Raw genomic sequence first — 22644 nt, 5'->3', positions numbered from 1 at the left:
AGGCTGGGTGACGTTGTGTATTTTTTTCTCATGTTTTTACCCTTTCCCAAGCCACATCTCAACCGAGATAAGTGTCTGCTCTGGATTAAGTTAACGTAGACCACAACACCAAATACAAAAAATCATAAATTTTCTCCTGTGAAATGTCTCCTACTGTGACAGCTGCCATAGCGCCTATCACCAAATGTTGATTGTTTGTCCGAGTGAGTGGAGGGGGCGTGGCTCAGCCATAGGTCAATTGAGAAAAAGCTAAACCATTCTCAAACTGATACTGTGGTTGCTAAGGGTGTTGCTAAGGGCGCATTGATAAATAAAACTGTTGGGTGAAGTGGTCATAGCCGTGTTTTATTGTAAATAAAGCACAGCTATTGACCAATAAGAATCAAGGATTGGAACAGTTTTAGAAACAATAGTTTGAGAGTTTAACTTGTTTAGAGTATTATAGCTTTAAAAATGTAATCATTACTAATTTCAGGATTTTTTCATATTTTGACATGCAAAAAGCTCATGTCTGTTTTAATAAAACTCAACACAAAAACATTAAGGGCTCTATCTTACACCCGACGCAATGCAGCGCAATGCGCGACGCAAGTGTCTTTCGCTAGTTTCCACCCTAATTTTCACGTTTAGCGCCGCGTTGTTTAAATAGCAAATGCATTTGCGCCCCCTTTTGCGCCCATGGGCGTTCTGGTCTGAAAACGAGGTGTGTTCAGGCGCATTGTTGGCGCGTTGCTATTTTGAGGCAACTAAAATAGACTACGCCATTAACCAACAAAAACCTGGTCTAAAGTCTAAAGTCAATGGCGCAATGTGTTTTATGTTATTTAAAGAGCGCATTAGTAAAATGCGCCTATACACGGGAGGACAACGCGGGTTTGCTTATCACAAGGTACATGAATGCGCAGCAGCACAAAATGCTTTTAAATATGAAAGATTAAAGGATTGAATGTAAAAGATTATTATTGAGTCTCTTGGACATAAATGAGGAGTAATTATAAGACGTTAGAAGGCACAAAGAGCTGCTTCACCTGCAGCCTGGTAAGTAAATAAATGCTTTGCTTTGAACAAATGCGTCTGTTTTTAAATGTTTTTTTTATGCTACCTCACGGATTTATTGTATATGATGACTCTGTACCTGCGGATATGGTGAGATGAGAAACATTTTTAAGTAACGCTTAAAAAAACTCTTTGCTAAAAAAACGCTGTCCAAAGTGCTGAAACGTGAGGAGAGCCGTTTGTAAATTCTTTATCTCCTGTTTGTTACAAATAAAGTATTTTTAGAGTACAAACCTTATCTTACATACTTGTAAATTATTTTTTGATGATATTGGATAGCCATACATTTAAAGCAATTACAAGCCTGCTTTTTACTTCCATGACTAAAAGAAAACGGGTTTTAAAGGTTTTAATAAAAAAATAACAATTTCAATACAAGTGGAAAAACAACACAATTATTTAACATTAATCTTAAACTGGGGATCTTCTTCCTCCGGTTAGTTTTTCAGTTTACAAAGTCCGTCATCTAAATAGGGATTAGACATAGCGCCAGAGCAACTGGCTTTTAAAGGGGATGAGAGCTGTGACTCTCATTGGTTTACTGCACGTTACGCCCAAAATACTCCCATTACAATAGGACCTACCCTTTTCGACCATGCGCTCGGCGCAAAAACCATTTTTCCCGTCGTTAAATTAGCAAAAGTGGATTCGGACACGCCCATTTAGACGTTGCGCTGTGCGCTTTAGACAATGCTCTTAGATCGTTAAAATAGGGCCCTAAAAGTGCCAGCAGTTAAACAAACACAAACATTACACATTTTAAGCATTTCTGAATGCAGATACTGTAACCACTGCACTGTAAAACAAATAATTGCTACCTTAATTTTTTTTGTTAATTAACTCAGATTACAAGTCATTTCAACTTACTGTTATTTATCTTGACAAGAGATGAGTTGTTACAACTTATAAAATGAAGTTTAAATATTTTAACTTTATTTTATAAATTATAACAACTCATCTGTAGTCAAGATAAATAATAGTAAATTGAAATGACTTGTAAATCTGAGTGGATAAAACAAAAATATTTAAGGCAGCAAATTTTTTTTACAGTGTGCCAATTAAGTGTCTTCCTGTGGTGATCTGAGAGAAATATGAGCCATCTAGTTTCACTAACCTCCTTCAAAGGGATCACTCTACGGGGTGAGAAAGTTTGCATCAGTGCCAAGACAAAATATGTGAAACCCAAACGCTGGAGTACTCCGGGAATCCTTAACCAGGACCAGGACACTAACATATAAAAGATCAATTCAAAATAGTCAAAATATATCTGTGCTATATGGTATCAGAGACTGTGATCAGATTTACATTTAATAAGAGCCAACAAGCTGTTAGTCATATCCACAACATACTGGATGGTAATTCTGTTTACCCTGGATGTATTCAGCTTATTTTATTTTATTTTATTATAGGATTGATGTCCTAGTCCCATAGAATACATCTCACTATTTTCCTGCTCTTCACACAATTCAACTTTATAAACTGATTACATTCCATTTTGCTTCCATCTTTCCTTAAATTTCATATAAGGTATCCGCATTACTTTCTAGATGTTATGCTGTGCGCTATTCTGAAAAACAGATTTATGTTCACAATAATCCAGGCTAATGATGGCTATATGCTGACACAGACACAGGCTGAGGTGAGAAGTCTTTCACTGTGGGACTGTAGAGGTGTGATCAACCCTGCCAGAGACTAATCATGCTTATCTGATGAGGTGCTGGTGCGGAGGGTGATGTGAGTGAAGGATATAGAGTCCAAGATTGATGGTAATCTGCACATTAGTTAATTGAAAACCTCTTTGTGGCACGTACGGAGGGGCACGAGATACAATATAATACTGATCATTGATCCAACAAATCAAATAAAATGCGGAAACACTCCATCTCTGTGCACGGAGACAGGAAGTGGTTTGGGTGACTAATGCTATCCGTCAATCTGTAAGTCTTATATCCACACATACAAATCCGCTCTGCTCTCATTCAAGTATTGAGAACCAGCATACTGAATAGGATTGTTTTAATATACAATCAGCACCTTAACATTACACGTGTTTATTATTATGATGTGACATAATAATAATTTAAATATGCAGGTTTCGTATCGAACTTTTACTAATGTTTGTTTTTTTACATTATGGCACTGATAAAATTCAATGGTACTCAAAAACTGGTTTAGATAAATACTGAATAATTGTTAAATTGTTTTGTTTATCACAATAACACACTAACATGACTACTTGGGTTGGGAAAATATTATGATGCACGATTCGAATGCAGGCATGTTGGGGTAAAATGGTTTACAAATATCATTCCGGATGATTTACAGGCTGATAACAGTAGAGGTATCAGATAGGGTGAGAGTAAATTTTGCATTTTATGGCAAAAGCTGTAATTACATTACAGAAAGTTCCATAAAATCCACTGCCCAGCTGGCATGATGAAACCCTATCTGTGATAATTGACCATTAAAGCCAAGCTTGTTTTTTCTCTGTGCACCTCTGTTGAAAGTCCCCAGATATGATGATTGCCCATGGAAAGCATCACAATATTTTCGTTAACTTAGTTATACATCCATCTATCCAGACGGTTACAGTGCATTAGCGAATGTATGAGCACACCTCCCTGTACGGCTCTCCTTGCCCTCCATACTTAACCCTGACAGCCCTGATGTGCTATTGCAAGATCCTGGATCAGAAAATCCAGCTTCTTATATTTCATCATTGCATTTATTTGTACAATGAAGATTACCCGACTTTATGTGTAATGTTTTGTATTATCTGGTGAAACGTTTACAGTTAGTGTTAATACTAAAAGAAAGAAGAATGCAGATGACCCTTGACATCTGGCTAGATTTCTTGCTCTTTATTGTGCAATTAAAAACACTCACATAAGCCATCTCTCGGGCTGTAGTTTATGAAGCAAAACCCGATGAGCATCAGGACTACGGTTCTCCAGGATAACTTGCGAAGGAGCTGCAGACGTGAAACACCTTTCCTATGCATTGAGCTGAAGGACAGCACTACAGAAGTACCTATGGCAAACACAAACCTTCCCAAAGGATTTGAGACAGTTTTACTACACTTAATACCTACTGCGCACTCACCTAAAGGATTATTAGGAACACCTGTTCAATTTCTCATGAATGCAATTATCTGATCAACCAATCACATGGCAGTTGCTTCAATGCATTTAGGGGTGTGGTCCTGGTCAAGACAATTTCTGGAACTCCAAAATGAATGTCAGAATGGGAAAGAAAGGTGATTTAAGCAAAGGGACCGGAGTATTTCACAATCTGCTCAGTAGCTGGGAATTTTAAGCACAACCATTTCTAGGATTTACAAAGAATGTTGTGAAAAGGAAAAAACATCCAATATGCGGCAGTCCTGTGGGCAAAAATGCCTTGTTGATGCTAGAGGTCAGAGGAGAATGGGCCGACTGATTCAAGCTTATAGAAGAGCAACTTTAACTGAAATAACCACTCGTTACAACCGAGGTATGCAGCAAAGCATTTGTGAAGCCACAACACGCACAACCTTGAGGCGGATGGGCTACAACAGCAGAAGACCCCACTGGGTATCACTCATCTCCACTACAAATAGTAAAAAGAGGCTACAATTTGCACAAGCTCACCAAAATTGGACAGTTGAAGACTGGAAAAATGTTGCCTGCTCTGATGAGTCTCGATTTCTGTTGAGACATTCAGATGGTAGTCAGAATTTAGGGTAACAGAATGAGAACATGGATCCGTCATGCCTTGTTACCACTGTGCAGGCTGGTGGTGGTGGTGTAATGGTGTGAGGGATGTGTTCTTGGCACACTTTAGGCCCCTAAGTGCCAACTGGGCATCGTTTAAATGCCATGGCGTACCTGAGCATTGTTTCTGAGCATTTCCATCCCTTTATGACCATCATGTACCCATCATCTGATGGCTACTTCCAGCAGGATAATGCATAAAGCTCAAATCATTTCAAATTGGTTTCTTGAACATGACAATAAGTTCACTGTACTAAAATGGCCCCCACAGTCACCAGATCTCAACCCAATAGAGCATCTTGGGGATGTGGTGGAACGGAAGCTTCATGCTCTGGATGTGCATCCCACAAATCTCCATCAACTGCAAGATGCTATCCTATCACCAACATTTCTAAAGAATGCTTTCAGCACCTTGTTGAATCAATGCCACGTAGAATTAAGGCAGTTCTGAAGACGAAAGGGGGTCAAACACAGTATTAGTATGGTGTTCCTAATAATCCTTTAGGTGAGTGTATATCACACATACATCACTCTACAAATGTCTGGGGGTGTTTTTTACCAATGCTGGGCAAATATTGGACAGCTGTGTGTTTTATCCAATATTTAACCAGTATGGGTAAAAATAACTCAGCCATTTTAAAAGTAAGTGTAATTTCATATTATTAATCATTTTTTTTGCATTGATCTATTGATAATAAATAACGTATTATGTAGGATTTAGAAACATATCTGCACTTTGCATTATTGATTTTTGCATGTCAAAGATGAGTAGAGGGGCTGGTGGTATATCAATATGAATTCAGAATCTTTAACATATTAATACACATTCCCAAAGCTTAACAAATTTAAGTTTAAGGCTGCACTGCCAGACCTCATACAGAGAAAACTCTGCATTCAATTCATTATGCAGGACATTTTTAACATGTCAGTGGATTTTACAAGCTTTATGTATACTTTCAAAGGGAGAAAGATTAATGTGCAAAGCATTACGAGGGACGCTGAGCTGAAAAAGTCTTAAATCTGATTGATTTTGATGGGATATCCAACTGTTGGCCTAAAGTCCCACTCTCTTCCTTATTAATCTCAAAAATGGAAAGTAATAATTCTTCATCGATTCATTAAGTACGTGCTGGCTACTCACCAAGGCATCACAAGATCAGCTACTGTAAGACCTGTATCACACATAAGTAAAAAAAAAACATACAAACATAATCACATATGGTTCATGCACGTCTACAGTTGTTTGATTGACAGGTAAAAATCTATAGTCTTATTGCCAAATGAATGACAAAAGTCATTTTCATTTTCATAATCACACCCAATTGTAAATAAATAATGTCATTCTGAGCACAGTTACTGATGATAAAAGATTGCAGGTCCTTAAAAACACTGTTTTCTCATTATTTTTCGATTTTCAGACAGCAAATGATTTATAAATGCTCATACACCCATGACAGAGCAGGCCTCACGGTAATATTAAAATCCATCTGCTTTCCCTTATGATCAATACAATTCTGCTGATATGATGAAGCAGCCATTATGAGCCTTAAATTGAGTTCATCTGTGAATACTCCTGGAGATGTGCTTTGTAATAACCACCCATTAAATTTAACATGCAACTTTTCTCATCTGCCTCCATATTAATAGTATTACTGATATTTTTCCAAAAGACAAACACTCAAATAGTATAGCAGAATAAACCATTTTGTTCAAGCATTTCAGTTAAGTATTTGATTGAGAGAGAGCATCAGAGATTTATGAGATATAATTCGGCTGTCAGTTTGGATATATCCGATGTTGTTAATTATGACATTTTTATGATACGCCCCTAATTAATAACTTTATAGCACTCAAGCGTTACTGTGTAGTATTATTCTCTGCTGATATGTGTTAAAAACAAAAATTATAAAGATGCTGCAACTAGTGAAAGTAACAATGACCATTGTATGGTAACCTATACTTGGAATGTGAACCCTGCAGTTAACCCTTCCACGTGACCCTTCCACGTGAACACACACACACACACACACACACACACACACACACACACACACACACACCCAGAGCAGTGGGCAGATATCCCTGCAGTGCCTGGGAAGCAATGGGAGACAGGTGCCTTGCACAAGGACATGTGAGACTAGAACCGGCAACTCACCGGTTACAACCCTGACTTTAACCATTAGCCACAACTGCCCTCATAACTATTAAGAAATAAATGACAACAGGCCGCTGAATAAGTAAGGAATAATTGATAATGGGCCATTAAATTGTTTGAAACCGTGGGTCTGCATTAGTTAATTATTCCGCTCATTCACGGTTACCACAAACATTGCGCTGGTGGTTATTTTTAAGACATTTGACAGGTTAGGTGTGCACTTTACAGAAAGATAATCAACACCCATAGAACATATCTCAACCAATCAGAACAAAGCATTCAACCGCCCCGTGGTATAATGAAAAAAAAATCACACCCAAGGTGGTAATGCGGCACGACACAAAGCGAAGTGTGATCGGGGTCAAACATTCTGCTTATACCACGGTTAGACATTGCTCTGATGTTTTTTTTTACATTTGACCGGCCAGGTGTGTGTTTACTAAAAAATAAAGCATACCCTTGCAACATTTCTCAAGCAATCAGAATAAAGCATTCAACAGCCCTGCCTAAGCTTGCAGAAGCAGCTATTATCTTTGTAGTTTTCGTCCTTGGTGTGAACGGGTTTTTATTGGATCAGCACCACGTATGTTACTCTGCAATGGGTAAATATTTTAGTCATGTATTTAACCAATCAGCAATACTTCACCATTCCAAGGGGCATGGTCGAAAAACCAGTATCCACCTCCTCCATAGTTCACAAACACCATGACTGTCAGAGAGAATCTGTGAACACAAATGCAACTAAATGAACCTACACATAAAAACAAAATGATGTAAAAATGTATCAATCTAATGGTGCGTTCACACCAGATGCGGAAGAGGCGGCAAGCGCAAGTGATTTACATGTTAAATCAATGCAAAGACGCAAATAGGCATCCTGCGGGGCGGTAAGCACGAATGGCGCGGATGGCGGGGAACGTGCGGTGCGGATGAGCACGAATTAAGCATTGATTCGTCAAAAATCTGAACTTTGCCGGATTTTCACACTGCATTAACCAATTAGGAGCTTGCTCTAACAGTGACATGATTATAGGAAGCGAGCGAAGGCAGAAAAACAAAACAACAATGAAGGACAATCATCATCGCATATGGAATTAAAAGGATCTTGTTTGGAAGAAAGTGAGTGAGGAGGTTGAACAATCTGGTAAGTTTACTCAATTTGAGCTTTTTAAGCCCCTCCCATGATGCAAATTTATGCATAAATGTCTCGAATGACTACAATTTCAAGTGCGACTTTCACGCGCGAATGAAGCGAGTAAACTCAAAATGTTCAAGCGTCCAACTATAGCCGCCTTTTCCGCGTCTGGTGTGAACGCACAGTCAGTAATTGTAAGTGAAAGAAACAAATGTTTAAGTATTTATGTATTGATATGCTTGTGGGCTTGACAAATATTATACACAAAGCAAAAACATTTTGTACTGTGGCAGAGCACGGCATATATATCAAACCATTTAATATTACTTAATATTGTTAATGAGCAGAAACAGCTAGAAGCTAAATCTTGTCAAACGTTCTTTTATTCATTTGACTGAAAGAAATTCTGCTGAATTATTAAATGCGCTTACAATTTATGACCTCTCTACCCATATCCACCACAGAGTAGCTATCTACATTATCTATTTGCTGCATCATTACAAGAACCGTCAACATGCGAATTGTGGTAAAGTGTATCAGTATTACGGATCATAAGCATAAAGCCAGAGGGTGTGGCATAAATTTCTATATCAGGGAAGAAACGCAATGCAAGGTAATGCAACCTAAGCAAAATGAATCACTCAGGAAATGAACGGTTGTCCTCTGAATCGCCTCACCCAGAAGTGCTGACTAAAGCCCTCTGCTGTAATTTATTGTAGACGTGAAACTTAGCACAAGGAAGCCAAGCTGCAACTTATTGTGCATGATGAAACACTACATTGAATTGACTACAGCCAGAGATGCTGCTTTAAGAAAATGCATGTTTGCATGATGCAGCATAAATATACTCATAGATTACTCTGATCAGACTCGGCTATTAAACTGACAACACTTAGATCATGGTGTTGAAGTGTGTTTTCTTTGGTAAACATCGTTCTGTCTGTGTAACAGCATGCAGATAGCAAAGCAACAGTCCAGAAGGGACCTTCAGATAAACTTCACTGCATCTTAAGTGGCTATCACTATTTTTTCCTCAACAAATTCAATTAGGAGATCAGAACAGAGACCATTACTGCTCCTTTTAAGCCTAACCTGCTGATACAAGATTTTAATCACATGCCATACTCTAAAGAGCACTATTAAAGCACATCTTTGTCCATCTCTTTCATTCACACACACGCACACGCTCCCATTCTATCGAACACACTTTGTGACTGCATCCATTAGTATCCATAGTAACAAAGACAAAGGTTAAGTCATTTTCAAGATTAAGACTACAGAATGTTTGCAGTTTAGCAAGTTAAAGCTAACCATGTTAATTGAGAATCTATCACTGTTTGTAGGCCATTAAGTCTGCGTTTTAAAAAGACAAGCTCATAGTGCAAGCTATAAAGTTATGGAAAAACTGTAATATAAACTAAACATTGTATTGTGTTTGTATGCTGATGCTCATCAACTATTGTTGTGAACAAGTAAAAATGAATTTTGGCAGTGGCTCCAAGTGTGTATTTGTCATTGTCATTTTGTCCCAGTAGTACAGTGCTTTGTAATGCCTGAGTGGGCACATTTGTGATTTGTTACCACCGCAGTTTTCACTGTAAAAAGGCTGATATATCAAATAAAGTACAGGTCAAATATTATTTCGACTATTGGGATTTTAAACCTGCCGTAGAAGTGGAATCACTGGTTTGAAACTTTGTATATTTATGCATTTGGCAGATGCTTTTATACAGAATGATTTATAGTGTTTTCAAGGTATACGTTTTATCATGTGATTCATGCGAATCAAATTCATGACCTTGGCATTTCTAGAGCCACAATCTACTAGTTGAGCAATGGAAACAACTGTTGCAGGTGGTTTGCGAAACATGATCTCGGAGGAAATTGCCGACACCATGTCAAATTTTGTTTCTCCTAAAATCAGTCTCTGCCTTTTGAATTTGTTACATGAGAGGATGATGTTTGCTCGTGTCCATAAATCCAAAAGCAGTTCCAGATTCAGCCACAGGGGGCAGATAGAAAATTCAACCTGCTTTTGCCACTCAATCATTGGGTTCAAAACAACAGTAGGCCCATGACAGGGAAAATACTTCATATTGGGGAGCTATTAGTTGTTAAGCAACTCAAATCACAGCATTAAAATGTGTTCACTTTGATAAAAAATGCTTTATATAAGGTTTCATTAGAAGCACACGCGTAGTCGCATTTATGGGTCTGGACAAAACTTAAAGAGACACTCCACTTTTTTTGAAAATATGCTAATTTTCCAGCTTCCCTATAGTTAAACATTTGTTTTTACCGTTTTGGAATTCATTCAGAAGATCTCCGGGTCTGGCGGTAACACTTTCAGCATAGCTTAGTGTAATCAAGGACTTGTACCATGGCTAAAGGAGGTGCAATGATATTATGCAGTGACCGAAAATAGTTCCCTGCTATTGAAAGTTACCAAGGGGACTATTTTCAGGCGCTGCGTAATATCATTGTTATGGCACCTATGGAACTAATTTTCTGTTGGTCTTAGTTCATGATGTAACTACGGAAGAGTCCAGTTTTAAATAGGAAAAAACTCTTTGGTTATTTTTTTAGCCCAATGCTAATGGTCTAATCAGATTCAATGGATTGTGCTAAGCTATACTAAAAGTGTTACTGCCAGACACGGAGATCAGCTGAATGGATTCCAAAACGGTAAAAATCAAATGTTTAACTCTAGGGGAGCTGGAAAATTTGCATATTTTCAAAAAAAAGTGGAGTGTCCCTTTAACTTCCAGACACTGTTTGTTTAATGGTCTGGTTAGTGGCTAAACTAAACTATGGACAAATACCTCATCAAAAATGACAAATGTTTTGGTTTCCTAAAGACGAGGGAAGACGGCGATTATGGATCAGCGCTACGTGAACGAAGGTTTGGCAGCCGAGCTGTAGTCAAAAACATTATATAGTAGGCCTACACATTTTACAGAGTAACGTTAGCTCAGTGTCGTTTTTGATATGCTTAGTTATGATTTTAACTAAGGTTATCTTGCTTGTTATCAGAAATAAACTACTCTAAAAGGACTTTGTTGTTAGTGATCCTTTAACGAAATTTACCGAAAGTTACGTAGCCTACACATCTTCTCTTATCATAACTGACTATGACAAAACCACCACTTTAAATTTCTAATTACAAATATTAGTAAACTGGCAGCAGACTTTAAGCTACTGAGATTAAAAACTAAATCCTTTTAAAAAAATTAAAATGCAAGCAAAGTCTACAGTCTTGCTATATATATATCACATTGATAGCATCTGTCAAATCGAGGGTGCTGTTTTTCTGCCGTAGCCGTAACAATTTAACCAGGGCGGTGGGTAGATGACAGATGCTCCTGTTTTCAATGAAAAGTTTTGACTTGCTGCTGGACAGACCATATTTCATGCTACAGCAAAGAAACTGCAAGAATATAAGTTGATATTCTCACACACACAAAAAAACCAAAGACATACCCCAACTTCACAATACACAGTAAATGCAGACCGCATTCCATTTCTTATTTATGCATTTTGACAGATGCTGGGGGACTTAAACAGCATTTAAGGTTCAGTACAGTTGATCGATTCGTGTTTTCCCTGGGAATAGAACCCATGACCTTCCCGTTGCTACTAGCGCCATCTGTAGCTCACTATCACCATAAATCATTTGACACAGTTCACATAAGCCAGCTGTGATGTCATACTATGCATCTACATCTTTGAGATGAGGTCATATTGTATTGAAACTTAGCAATGTAATGACAGATTTATATAGAACAGTGAGACGGGGAAATGTAGAAATTAAGTACCGAAATCTCTGGCCGCACCGAAAAAAAATCATTAGATTTAACAGGAAAATAGACTGCTTTGTAGCCAAGAGCAAAAGCAGGTGCGGTGAAACATCTGTTTTTATAAGCACAATGGAATTGGAATATCATTACAAATGTGAACGTGACATTAAATTGTAAATTGAACTAAATGTTTAACCACATTCAGACAGACACAGAAATACAACATAATGACAGGTCATTCGAAGAACAGTAAAAGCTCTGTTATTGTTACTAACGTTGATAGTACAAATTGCCACTGGTGATTGCAATCTGAAAAGCACTTTTGCAACACACATGGGTTATCCATTACACAAATCTTGATCTGGAAAGCCATATCCTCTACAGCTCCAAATCTACAGCCCGCTGAATATGTGCTGATATGCTGCTTGTATTATTACATCAATTACTGGGCAAGTGAGAGGTCAAAGCCACACAAGCTTCCTGTTTCACGACAGGCGTGCTCTGTGTTTGCCCCCAAGCCACTATCAAGTCCTGCTGGGCTTCCAGATTAAATCACATCCCCCTTTTACTCAACAGCCACCCACTGTTCCCCACCACAGAGGAGAGATGATGCCTAGACGAACCTCTAAAACAATGGCTCAAGTAAGCTCATGTCCAGCCTTTGACCTCTCCAATCTCATAACACATGAATGAAGCGGTCAGGCCAAGGTCAATTGAATGTAAAAAAGACAAAGAGAATTAATAGATAAATGAAAAGCCAGTTTTGGGCCATACCCACGAAATGTGTCTAATGACTTCAGTCTTGTTGACTTTGGTTCGTTTTGATGCATGCTAGGTTCAGTAGTGGCATCCTCCTGCAATAATAAAAGAGTATATTAAATACAAAGTCACTCAGGGTTTTTACTTACAAAATTTTTTTTAAAATAATTTTATAGAGTTTGCAACAGACTGATTTCTAACTGATGAAATATATTTGAACCAAGCATAAACAGAAAAAAAACCTTTAAAATGGCTATAAAATAGGTTTAATGACTTTTCCATGAGTCAAGATTTTACTACCTTGCATAAATTTTCCAGACATGGAAATAACAATATTAAAGTTCCCTTATATTTCCAGGTTCTCCATGAATATGAAAACCCTTGCCATTTGCTACTGGCAGGGTGTAGAGTATCTGTAACAAAGTTTATGTAATATATCTATTTAGTAAAGTATTTGCCTTCGGTATTACTCATCAACTGTGATATATTTGCATGAGGAAAATACATCAAATTATGGAAAAGTTGTTTGATTTTGATCAAGAAACTCAATTGACTGCAAAAAATGACTTTCTCACTTAGCATTTTTCTCTTGTTTTCAGTAGAAATATAAAAAAAAATCTTAAATTAAGATGCTTTTTCTTGAGGAGGAAAATGACCAAAGAAAATAAATCTAGTTTATTGACAAAAAATATATAATTAAGTAAATTTAAATTTAAAACAAGCAAAAATATCTGCCAATGGAGTGAGAAAAAAAATCTAACAATAAGTTAATTAATAAGTACTTAATTTAAGCAAAAATGTCATTGGCAGATAATTTTGCTTGTTTTAAGCACAAATTCACTTAAATTGTATCGTTTTTGTCTAAAAACTAGACTTATTTTCTTAGGTAATTTTGCTCATCAGGAAAACACATCTTGATTTAAGAATTTTAAGGTATTTCTACTGAAAACGAGACAAAAATACTAAATTGGAAAGTCATTTTTTGCAGTCTTACTTTATGAGGCAGTTTCCCAGAGAGGACACACTGCAAAATATGACTTTCTTACTTAGTATTTTTGTCTTGTTTTCAGTAGCTATATCAAAAAATTCTTAAATTAAGATGTATTTTCTTGATGAGCAACATGACTTAATAAATAAGTCTAGTTTTAGACAAAAAAAATATATATACAATTTAAGTAAAATTGTAGTTAAAACAAGCAAAATATCTGCCAATGAGGTGTAAAAAAAATTTTTTATTAAGTGTTTAAGAAAAAAGTTAACTTATTTCAATATTCCTTTTCTCACTCATTGTCACATATTTTAGCTTGTTTTAAGCACAAATTCACTTAAATTATTTTTTTTGTCTAAAAACTAGACTTATTTTCTTAGGTCATTTTGCTCATCAAGAAAATATCTTAATTTAAGAATTTTTAGATATTTCTACTGAAAACAAGACAAAAATACTAAGTAAGAAAGTCATTTTTTTTGCAGTGCATAAGCATATTCCAGTTTAAAATGCATGTCTTAACTGAAAACAACTTGCACTGTCATATCTTAAAATATATCACTGACATTGTGTTGTAAAGATGCAGACCTGTAATGTATGTTTGCAAAAATGACTTACATGTCCTAATATATCCGAGCCCTGGCTTAATCTAAACCCTGTCTGGGATACTTCTCCATAACCTTAAAAAAAGTGCACAACAGAATCCATCTGGTACAACGTCATGTCTAAAATATATGGTGCGAGATGCAGGCATTTTAGTAGAGGCTTAATTTACGACTCCTTTCAGATATAAGTTAATATCTAAACCTCAACAGTTTATTGTTGACTTTCAAAATAAATTAAAGTCAAAATCAGTTGCTTAAAGCTTCTTTAGAAAGCATGAGAGGACTGATACATGATTGGTGGTGAGCACATACAGAGGCTCATTTCCCAAAGATGTTCTCATTTCCCATATGGTCTTGTGATGGCAGTGAGATCCATCACTGAGGAATTAACATTACCCTCTTCCTGTTCTGGCTCACCAAACCACCAAGCTAATCAAACTAGAATTTTAAACCAGGAAAATCAAAATCAAACTAGATCTCAGTCAGGAAAATTAAACTATCCTGTACAAGGCTCCAAGTATTTCTACAGTCTGCATACTTAACATAATCATCCTAGAAACTGAGGAATGGGATTTATGATTATATGTGCATTAATAGGTTTGCTCTCACACTTTCCATGGAGTGCTGGGACTCTTGACAGCAGATATGATTCTTAAGCCTCTGTGTACAGCTACATCTGTATATAAAACAATATTTTAGCCCTGCTATATCCATAAATGAACTTTAACTAACTTGAATGACAAAATCACCATTATTTAAAATCAAAACAGATAAATATAACATTGTTACCTGATTATACACGGTAAAGAGGCCCAAAAGACAGCAGCAATAGCCAAAATCAAGAATGCCACCAAGAGAGCTGCATAAATGCATATGAATGATGGTTAGAGGTATTCTGTGAGTTATTGGGATTTTGTAAAGTTGACTGCAAATGAATTTATTACAGTAAATCTTTACTAAAACCAATCACAAGCATGTTCAGTTTCTAACATTTTCTGAGCGTTCTTACTGAGCACACTCATCTGTCACCCATGCTTTTCCACAAGGGAGCTCTCAAGAAGCCAGCAGTGTCTTTTTATGTAATCGGAAACCAGTCTATAGGCATACAATCAATCTATGAAATCCAAGCCTTGGGTCTTCAATAAGGCCAGGGACTCAGACAATATTTTCACAGTGCATGATGGAATTGAGCGTGTTGACTGCCAGGAGCCGTCATCCATGACACTGACCGCTTAAGGGACGGTGTACAACAGAAATGAAATCGAGTCATCCAAACATTTGGAAGCTATAAAACTGAAAATCAGGAGGAAAGGAGATTAGGGACATAATGTTTAATTTGTTTATACGTGCTAGTTTTACTTGCCATAAAACTGAATTCCCCATTTCAGAGTTCAATTTTGGAAACTCATAAATTGTTAAGCCACTGTTTATCATATTTCCTTATTTAAACAATCGACTCGGGAATATCACGGTAATCAAATTGCACAAGGTGATCTCAAGTGATCTCTTTTCAATAGAACGGGGAACATTTTTGTGGAAAAACAAACACACAAAGGAGAATTTGATCAAAATGTAAATACACCTGATGACATGAGAGGAAACAGGGAAACTGTGATGAAACTATAGTGATGACTGAGTTGAGGAGGGTGAGCAAACTGGCCCTGGGATAAACAAACACTGCATGTGTGTTTAACACGGCACACTCAAGATCACTTTAAAGTTTGTCATGTTCATCATCATGTCTCAAATGTACTTAAGAGGCTGAAAAGGTAGAGAGAAATCTACACTAAAATGGTGCCATAGAAGAACCATTTTTCCTGTATGGCTCCATAAAGAACCAAAAAAGGTTTAAAGGGGACATACCATAAAAATTTGACCTTTTCCATGTTTAAGTGCTATAATTGGGTCTAGAAAATGTGAATAAGATCAACCCATTAACTTAGTTTTGGTAAACCAATCTCTACAAGCATGTAAAAAATAGGTCATTGAAATTCGGCTCCCCTGGTGATGTCAGAAGGGGATAATACTGCCCCTTAATCTGCACCATCCACGGCACTGCCATTTGGTACATAGATCAGCTAATTTGCATTTAAAAGACACACCCAAAACACCAGCACATTTTTGCATACACCTACAAAGTGACAACTTGCTATAATACATTTTCTATATATTTCTTTTAAAATGTACTACTTGTCTTTATTATATCACACAATCAAGTGAGGATTTATATATTCTAGACCAAAGCTTAAAATAGCAGTCTTGGACATACACTTTCACTAATTTGGTCACTCTGGCAGCGCAATTCAATAAAAAACACCCAGTTTTTCTTCTCATCAGTTCTTGATCTACGGATCGCTATACAGTAGGACCATCACTTGTGAGAGCCTTTTGGAGCTGGACTGTAATCACCAGTCAGTCCAGCTAATGGAACCTCATCATATAGCTGAGAGTTTAGTCACACTGGCCATATATCTGATAGATAATAGCTACTTGCCCTTAAAGGTCTGATCTACAACATAATCTGCACTATTGCAAAGTAGACTGCACATTATGGAGCGTGGTGCTTTCAACACCCCATTATGCTTTAATCCTTTGCGCTCCTCTAATGTATTTCCCACAACGCTCCCCTCCCGGGGCATCTTCCAAAACAAACATAGCAGAAAAGCTTTACTTTGAGCTTGTTTTCAATACAGCATGTATCTGACTCCTGGGACAAGGGAGAGATACATTCGCGTAGAACTATGGAAAACAAGGCATTCTGGTGACTGATTTGCGAGCTATAATAAATTCTTTTTAATTACGCTTGAGCTGTACTTACGCAGGTAGGCATTGTTCGGACTCTTGTCCACGGAGAAAGAACAGGTTACATCATTTAACAAGCCAGACGGCCTCATCCTGAGAGAATAATGGCCAGCTTCCTCAAATGTCTGACTCAGACTAGGGATGAAAAATAATGTCATCAACATGTAATAAAGCGATCCAATACATCCTTATAGTCAGAGTGATAATTATTTCCTTTTTTATACTTTGTTTAATATTTTCTATTGCACATAACCACCACCTCACAGCATTCTATATGAATATTTACCTGCAAATACCTATTTTTTTATATTTATATTTGATAAGTAATGCTAGCTATAGGCATGTAGTTTATAACCAATAACTATGCATAACTGTAACCACACATAGCTACCTGTATTGCATGTAAAAAGCCTCTTTCTAACTCTGAATATGCAGTAGCTGAAAAACAAAGCATGCAGAAGGCTAAATGGGGCCATCTAGAGGTCAATAGTAAGAAGTGCGACTTATAAACCTATACAATTTATCCCCAAATTATGCAATATCAGCATTATTTTGTAGGCCTGGAAAAACACAGGCCGGAACGTTCTTCAGGCGAGAAGCCAAATCGATAATGAATCAGTCTGGAAAAGGACCTCGCTATTGATTTTAAAGGACTAGACTTACAGACAGGGTGTATAGTGGATAGGATACATTGACTTAATGTATTGAATAAAATACCCCACCCCATTAAAAAATGTTTCTGAATGGAATTCCTTAACTTTGATGATTGTTTAAAGCCACAATTGTTTGCTTTCTTTTTACATCCCAGCTGGTGTTTGTAAATGCACCAGCTTTGATGTCCTTATAGTCTTTTCCATCATTATTTTACTGTCAGCTTGTTAACCCCAAAATGTAGTGCGATCAATGCGCAGTGAATTATTCTCAAAAGGGCAGCACTAAAGCCAGGTCACACTTAAACACAGACGGCCATAAATAGTCTAAGTGCAAAAGCAATCACGTCCTATTATGGCCATATATCTAGTCCATATACTGTCCTTCTGCAGCATGTTTTTAAAAATGCAAAAGCTTTTATAAAAAGGTCTGCTTAGAGCTAAAACCAGACTTTTTTTCTTTTCTATGAATTTTAAATGACACCAAATAATATATTTACTTTTGAGTCTTACCTGCACAAAGTGCTGTTTATATCAATGATTTTTAATGTCAATCTGAATGAAGTTTGTACCACGACAGAAACATTTTGCTGTCTATCCCCAACAGTGGCAAGTGGCTGATAAAGACACTGCAGATAAAAATAGACATTAATTAAATATAAACACGTTCATGTAGGCAATACAGATTTGTACAAGTTGAATTACATAAAGTTTTATACATACAAAACTTGGGCTTGATTTGTGTACTGTTAAGTTCAGCCCTCATACTACGAAAGTAATAACAAATGTATCTGTATTGTCCAGCAATGGCAATGTTGTGGTTGTGGCACCCACTTTACAAACACATAATACAATTTAAGAATACCTTATAACAGTAATCTGATGTGTAGAGAACACTAATGTTGTATGGTAGTTCATTATGAAATCTTAGCAACGCTTCATCCATTTTAAGCTTGTAAGCTGAAAAACAAAGTAGAAAGTGAAGCATGTTACCCTAACAATACTCTGTTAAGACTATTTTTACTTATTTGAAACCACTTGAATAACAGCCTGCGAATTACCTTCATCATGAAGTCTCTCACACAGTCCTGCTGACATTGATGTAAAAAGAAATACATGCAGTACATTGATTTTCTTCATTGTTAAATCCAGATCTTCTGTTCTACTATTACTGTCATTTTTCATATACAAATGAAAGTTAAGAGAGCTCAAAGATCACTGCACATGTAATTACAGTGATCTCTGAGATATGCTGGACAGTTTATTGTTTGACAGTTTTATTATTTCCCAGAAGCCAGCACAAATGATTGTTCACAGATCGGTTGTCTATATAAGCAAAAAGAAAAAAGATGTAACACAGATACAATGTATAACTTGCATGCCATGCAAACGTGAAGATTTTATATATTAAAATAATAATAATAATAATCCACACGTTTATAAAAATCAAAATCAGAATCTTCAAAGAATCTTAAAGCAACAGTGCTCTATTCATGTTTTGAATGTTACAACTTTTCCCTTAATAAGGATAATTTCTCTTTCTTGTTCCATACCGCTGTATGACTTATTAGAAATAAACAGTTTTAAATCCAATTTTCTTTTTGTGAATTAACAATTTGCAAAGTCCAGATATTTAGCAGGTTCTATTAAAATAAAATATTTTGTATGCCTTTGCAAAAAAAAAAAACCAACAGACTATTTCTGTTGACTATGCGTATTATTTCTCAGGCTTTATTCAGGGCAGCCATCCATTGAAGTTGGGTTTATATCATGAATATTAATTAGTTGACGCTGACGTTGCGTCGTAACCTTTCAGTTCCCGCCAATCATTCAACTTAATTAATATTCATAAGGTATACCCTTAGCATAGTAGGATTTGTCAATAGCCACAGGTTGAATATCCAGCTGCTAAGTGGGGAGTCGGGATTGAACCCAACCGACAGCAGGAAAGCGCTGCACGCACAACACCTACAACATGGTAAGAACCATATATCTTACGTTTCGTAATGGGTTATCAAACACTTTAATACTGTAAAACTCACAATTAATAAATAAGTAGAAATACATTGCATTTTCTTTAGATGTATTGTGAAGAGCAGTAATCGTGATATTTCATGAACATAGTTATTTTTGTGCATGTGCGTATGACATGATTCATGCACGTGAATTTACAGCTTATTGGACACCATCGAGTATGTGATTTGTGCAGATTCTATGTTATGCGCTAAAACGTTTAGTGTTTATATTTTCAAATTTACCTCTTACTATTTAACAGATACATTAAACGCTGATTTTAAGATTTTATTTATACTTTTTGTCTTTGATCTGTTCGTGCAGCTGCATTACTTCCGCAGATTAGGCTGTTGCTAAGTGACCTGTTGATGTCAGTCAGTTTTATCATAATGACATCTGTTTGCACAGGCGCAGCACTGTTGGTTTAGTCAAATTCAATATTTTGTGGATAGTACAAAGAAGTTGTTGACACACATTCAATAAATTCAAATTTAGTTAAAGTTGCACAAGACGTTAAACTCCAAATTAACAGTTACAAAGATTTAGCACATATTTTGTGTCACTGAGTATGGAGGAATACAAGTTTTTTTAAATCCGTGACAGCAGATTTCACCTCGTGATCTTTAGTGTAGGGTTAAAGGGGAAGGGTTAAGTTGCTGTGGAATTTCATTACTTCTGCTACAACAGTAATATGTTGTAAGCTCTTAAAATTTAAAAGTGCAAGTCATCATTGTTTCCATATGGGGTTGGCAACAGCCAATCACAGTGCTTATTTCTGCACATCCCATCGAGAATGCTTGCTTAACAGTGTGGGAGCTTGTAAAACTGTACAAATATTGTCTTTGCTGGTAAGAAACAATGGCAGCAGTATTAAACATGCATACAATTTGTGTGTTTAGTTATATTTTGTTGGTGGGGGTATTGTTGTAAACAATGAAACTGTTTTAAAATAGGCTGGAAAGATTCAGAGTCTTACCCTGGAGGAGAGAGAGCACCTCCTGCCCATACTCAGGAATGCACAGTGGGTGGAGGTGGTGGGGAGGGATGCCATTTACAAGGAGTTCATCTTTAAAGACTTCAACCAGGTAATGACATTGTTTAAATTGCTAGATGATACTGAAATCTTATAGACTACACACTGTTTTGTTAGATGTCAAACTGTCATGTCATCCCAAGTATAAAACGCTATATTCCCTTTAGGCTTTTGGGTTCATGTCTAGAGTAGCACTTCAGGCTGAGAAAATGGATCATCACCCTGAATGGTTTAATGTGTATAACAAGGTAAATACATAATAAGGTTTAGTTTTCATTTGGAATAACATGCACAAATATTCAATAACAATGAGTGAGGAATGATGCACCAGGAATGTATATAAAAAATGTAAACTCAGTCAGTTTGATTTCACATTGTTTACTGATGGTCCTGTCTTCTCTCTGATAGGTCCAGATCACCCTCAGCACTCATGAGTGTGGAGGACTTTCCCAACGTGACATCAGCCTTGCTACCTTTATAGATCAGGTCTCGGTCCTATGAGTAATTATTATACCTCTCAGTTATCCTCTTTTCAGACTGTACAAATGGACCAAAAACATGAAATCATTTATTGTGGACAGACACCATCATAACAGTTTTAACTGTTTGTAGTCACGCACTAGAAGCTAGCGTGTTACATTTGATCCTTACCTTATAAGTATTAATGGAGCAGACCTTTTAAATCATTCCAAATAAACAGTATTTAAACATATTGCAGACTGTAGTTGTACACTAATGAGATCGGTGAAGCACTTTTATTTGACTGTGTTTGTAAGGTTTATAGTCTTATAGCTCAGATGAAAACCCCTCTAAAATGCATCTGACGTCTTCTTGCAAATTTGCATTTTTATTAGACTCTTAAAGGTGCAATGTGGGACTTTTAGAAGGATCTCTTGACAGAAATGCAATATCATACAAAACTACATTATCAGTGATATATACAGACCTAATGAACTGTACATTACATTAGAATGAGCCGTTTTTATATACATACAACGCAGGTCCCCTTACATGGAAGTTACCGTTGTGTTTCTACATTAGCCCTAAACGTACAAACTGTTCTACGGAGCGCTTTTCGTCCATATGTTGTGTCAGATGACGGCATGTTTGTCCAGTGGCAGCTTCGTAGGTTGTCTTTGCATTTCGTAATTGAGGTTGGTTGCAATTCGCAATTTCACTGCTAGATGCCGCTAAAAAGATGCTGGCAACAAACCGGTATTTCTGAATATCTTGAGGCCGGGATTAAGTGGATTTGAAGTGAAAGTATTTAATGAACATTTTATACATGCCGAGAGATTTTGGTTAATATCATTATCTCGTTTTTGATGGAGGTGGCGTTTAGCGGCTTTTGCATCTGAGTTCCTTTGTATGGTGCCTTTATTTTGTTACTTTGGAAAATGACAGAGAGCTATTAGCCCTTACAGACAGATAATATGGAAGGCTCAGGGTCTCAAAAATGAATTATAATGTAAACTATTTGCCAAGATTTCTGTATGATCCAACCTATCACTTGCCTAGTAATTACTATACAATAAGCCTATGGCACAACAAAATATTTTCTGTTTCCATTATTCTAGAAATGAAATATTGGTATACAGAAATTGCCTTAACCTCTTTTCTGAAAATCCCTAAATGCATTCGAAATGTGATACCTCACAATAAAATATATAAAACTCAATAGTGAAGTGTTTTATTCTGTGAAACCAACCATATGACCAAAATTTCTCTGATTTTTGAGCAAACCTTTATTGATTTACATAGGAACAACAACAAAAACATCACAAGACAAATTGAATATTGAAATGGATTGCATGATGTGGTAAAGGCCAAGTCCCTGAGGCTGTTGTAGCTACTGTGTTATCCTAATAGCACACACCATGACTGTCTGTGAAAGGCATTTAG

The 22644-nt window shown here is 36.6% G+C and overlaps 2 protein-coding genes across 2 annotated transcripts in view; one reads left to right on the top strand and one right to left on the bottom strand.

The window, feature by feature from the left end:
• Positions 1-18794, bottom strand: part of LOC135787022 (heparan-alpha-glucosaminide N-acetyltransferase) — a 35334-nt gene extending 16540 nt beyond the window's left edge. The window contains exons 1-11 of the mRNA XM_065296716.2: positions 18758-18794; positions 18562-18656; positions 18210-18325; positions 17063-17181; positions 15034-15103; positions 14854-14920; positions 12670-12749; positions 7610-7686; positions 5950-5980; positions 3943-4103; positions 2171-2283 (exon numbers count right to left, since the gene is read on the bottom strand). Of these exons, the coding sequence (XP_065152788.2) occupies positions 2171-2283; positions 3943-4103; positions 5950-5980; positions 7610-7686; positions 12670-12749; positions 14854-14920; positions 15034-15103; positions 17063-17181; positions 18210-18325; positions 18562-18656; positions 18758-18794 (966 nt within the window). The remainder of the gene's footprint in view (positions 1-2170; positions 2284-3942; positions 4104-5949; positions 5981-7609; positions 7687-12669; positions 12750-14853; positions 14921-15033; positions 15104-17062; positions 17182-18209; positions 18326-18561; positions 18657-18757) is intronic.
• Positions 18795-19550: 756 nt separating this feature from the next.
• On the top strand, positions 19551-22420 carry pcbd1 (pterin-4 alpha-carbinolamine dehydratase/dimerization cofactor of hepatocyte nuclear factor 1 alpha). The gene is made up of 4 exons (XM_065296715.1): positions 19551-19674; positions 20663-20794; positions 20910-20990; positions 21151-22420. Exons 1-4 carry the CDS (start codon positions 19672-19674, stop codon positions 21241-21243), a joined length of 309 nt encoding a protein of 102 aa, XP_065152787.1. The 5' UTR covers positions 19551-19671; the 3' UTR covers positions 21244-22420.
• Positions 22421-22644: the final 224 nt, after the last annotated feature.

This window comes from Paramisgurnus dabryanus, chromosome 20 (assembly GCF_030506205.2).
Source record: "Paramisgurnus dabryanus chromosome 20, PD_genome_1.1, whole genome shotgun sequence".
In the NCBI taxonomy this organism is placed as follows: Eukaryota; Metazoa; Chordata; class Actinopteri; order Cypriniformes; family Cobitidae; genus Paramisgurnus; species Paramisgurnus dabryanus.
The sequence above is the reverse complement of the archived record's forward strand: the minus strand, read 5'-3'. Positions and strand labels throughout refer to the sequence as shown.

Coding starts and splice junctions, on each gene's coding strand:
- pcbd1 (XM_065296715.1), top strand. Junction 20,795..20,909: donor TCTTTAAAGACTTCAACCAG/GTAATGACATTG, acceptor TATTCCCTTTAG/GCTTTTGGGTTCATGTCTAG. Junction 20,991..21,150: donor GGTTTAATGTGTATAACAAG/GTAAATACATAA, acceptor TCTCTCTGATAG/GTCCAGATCACCCTCAGCAC.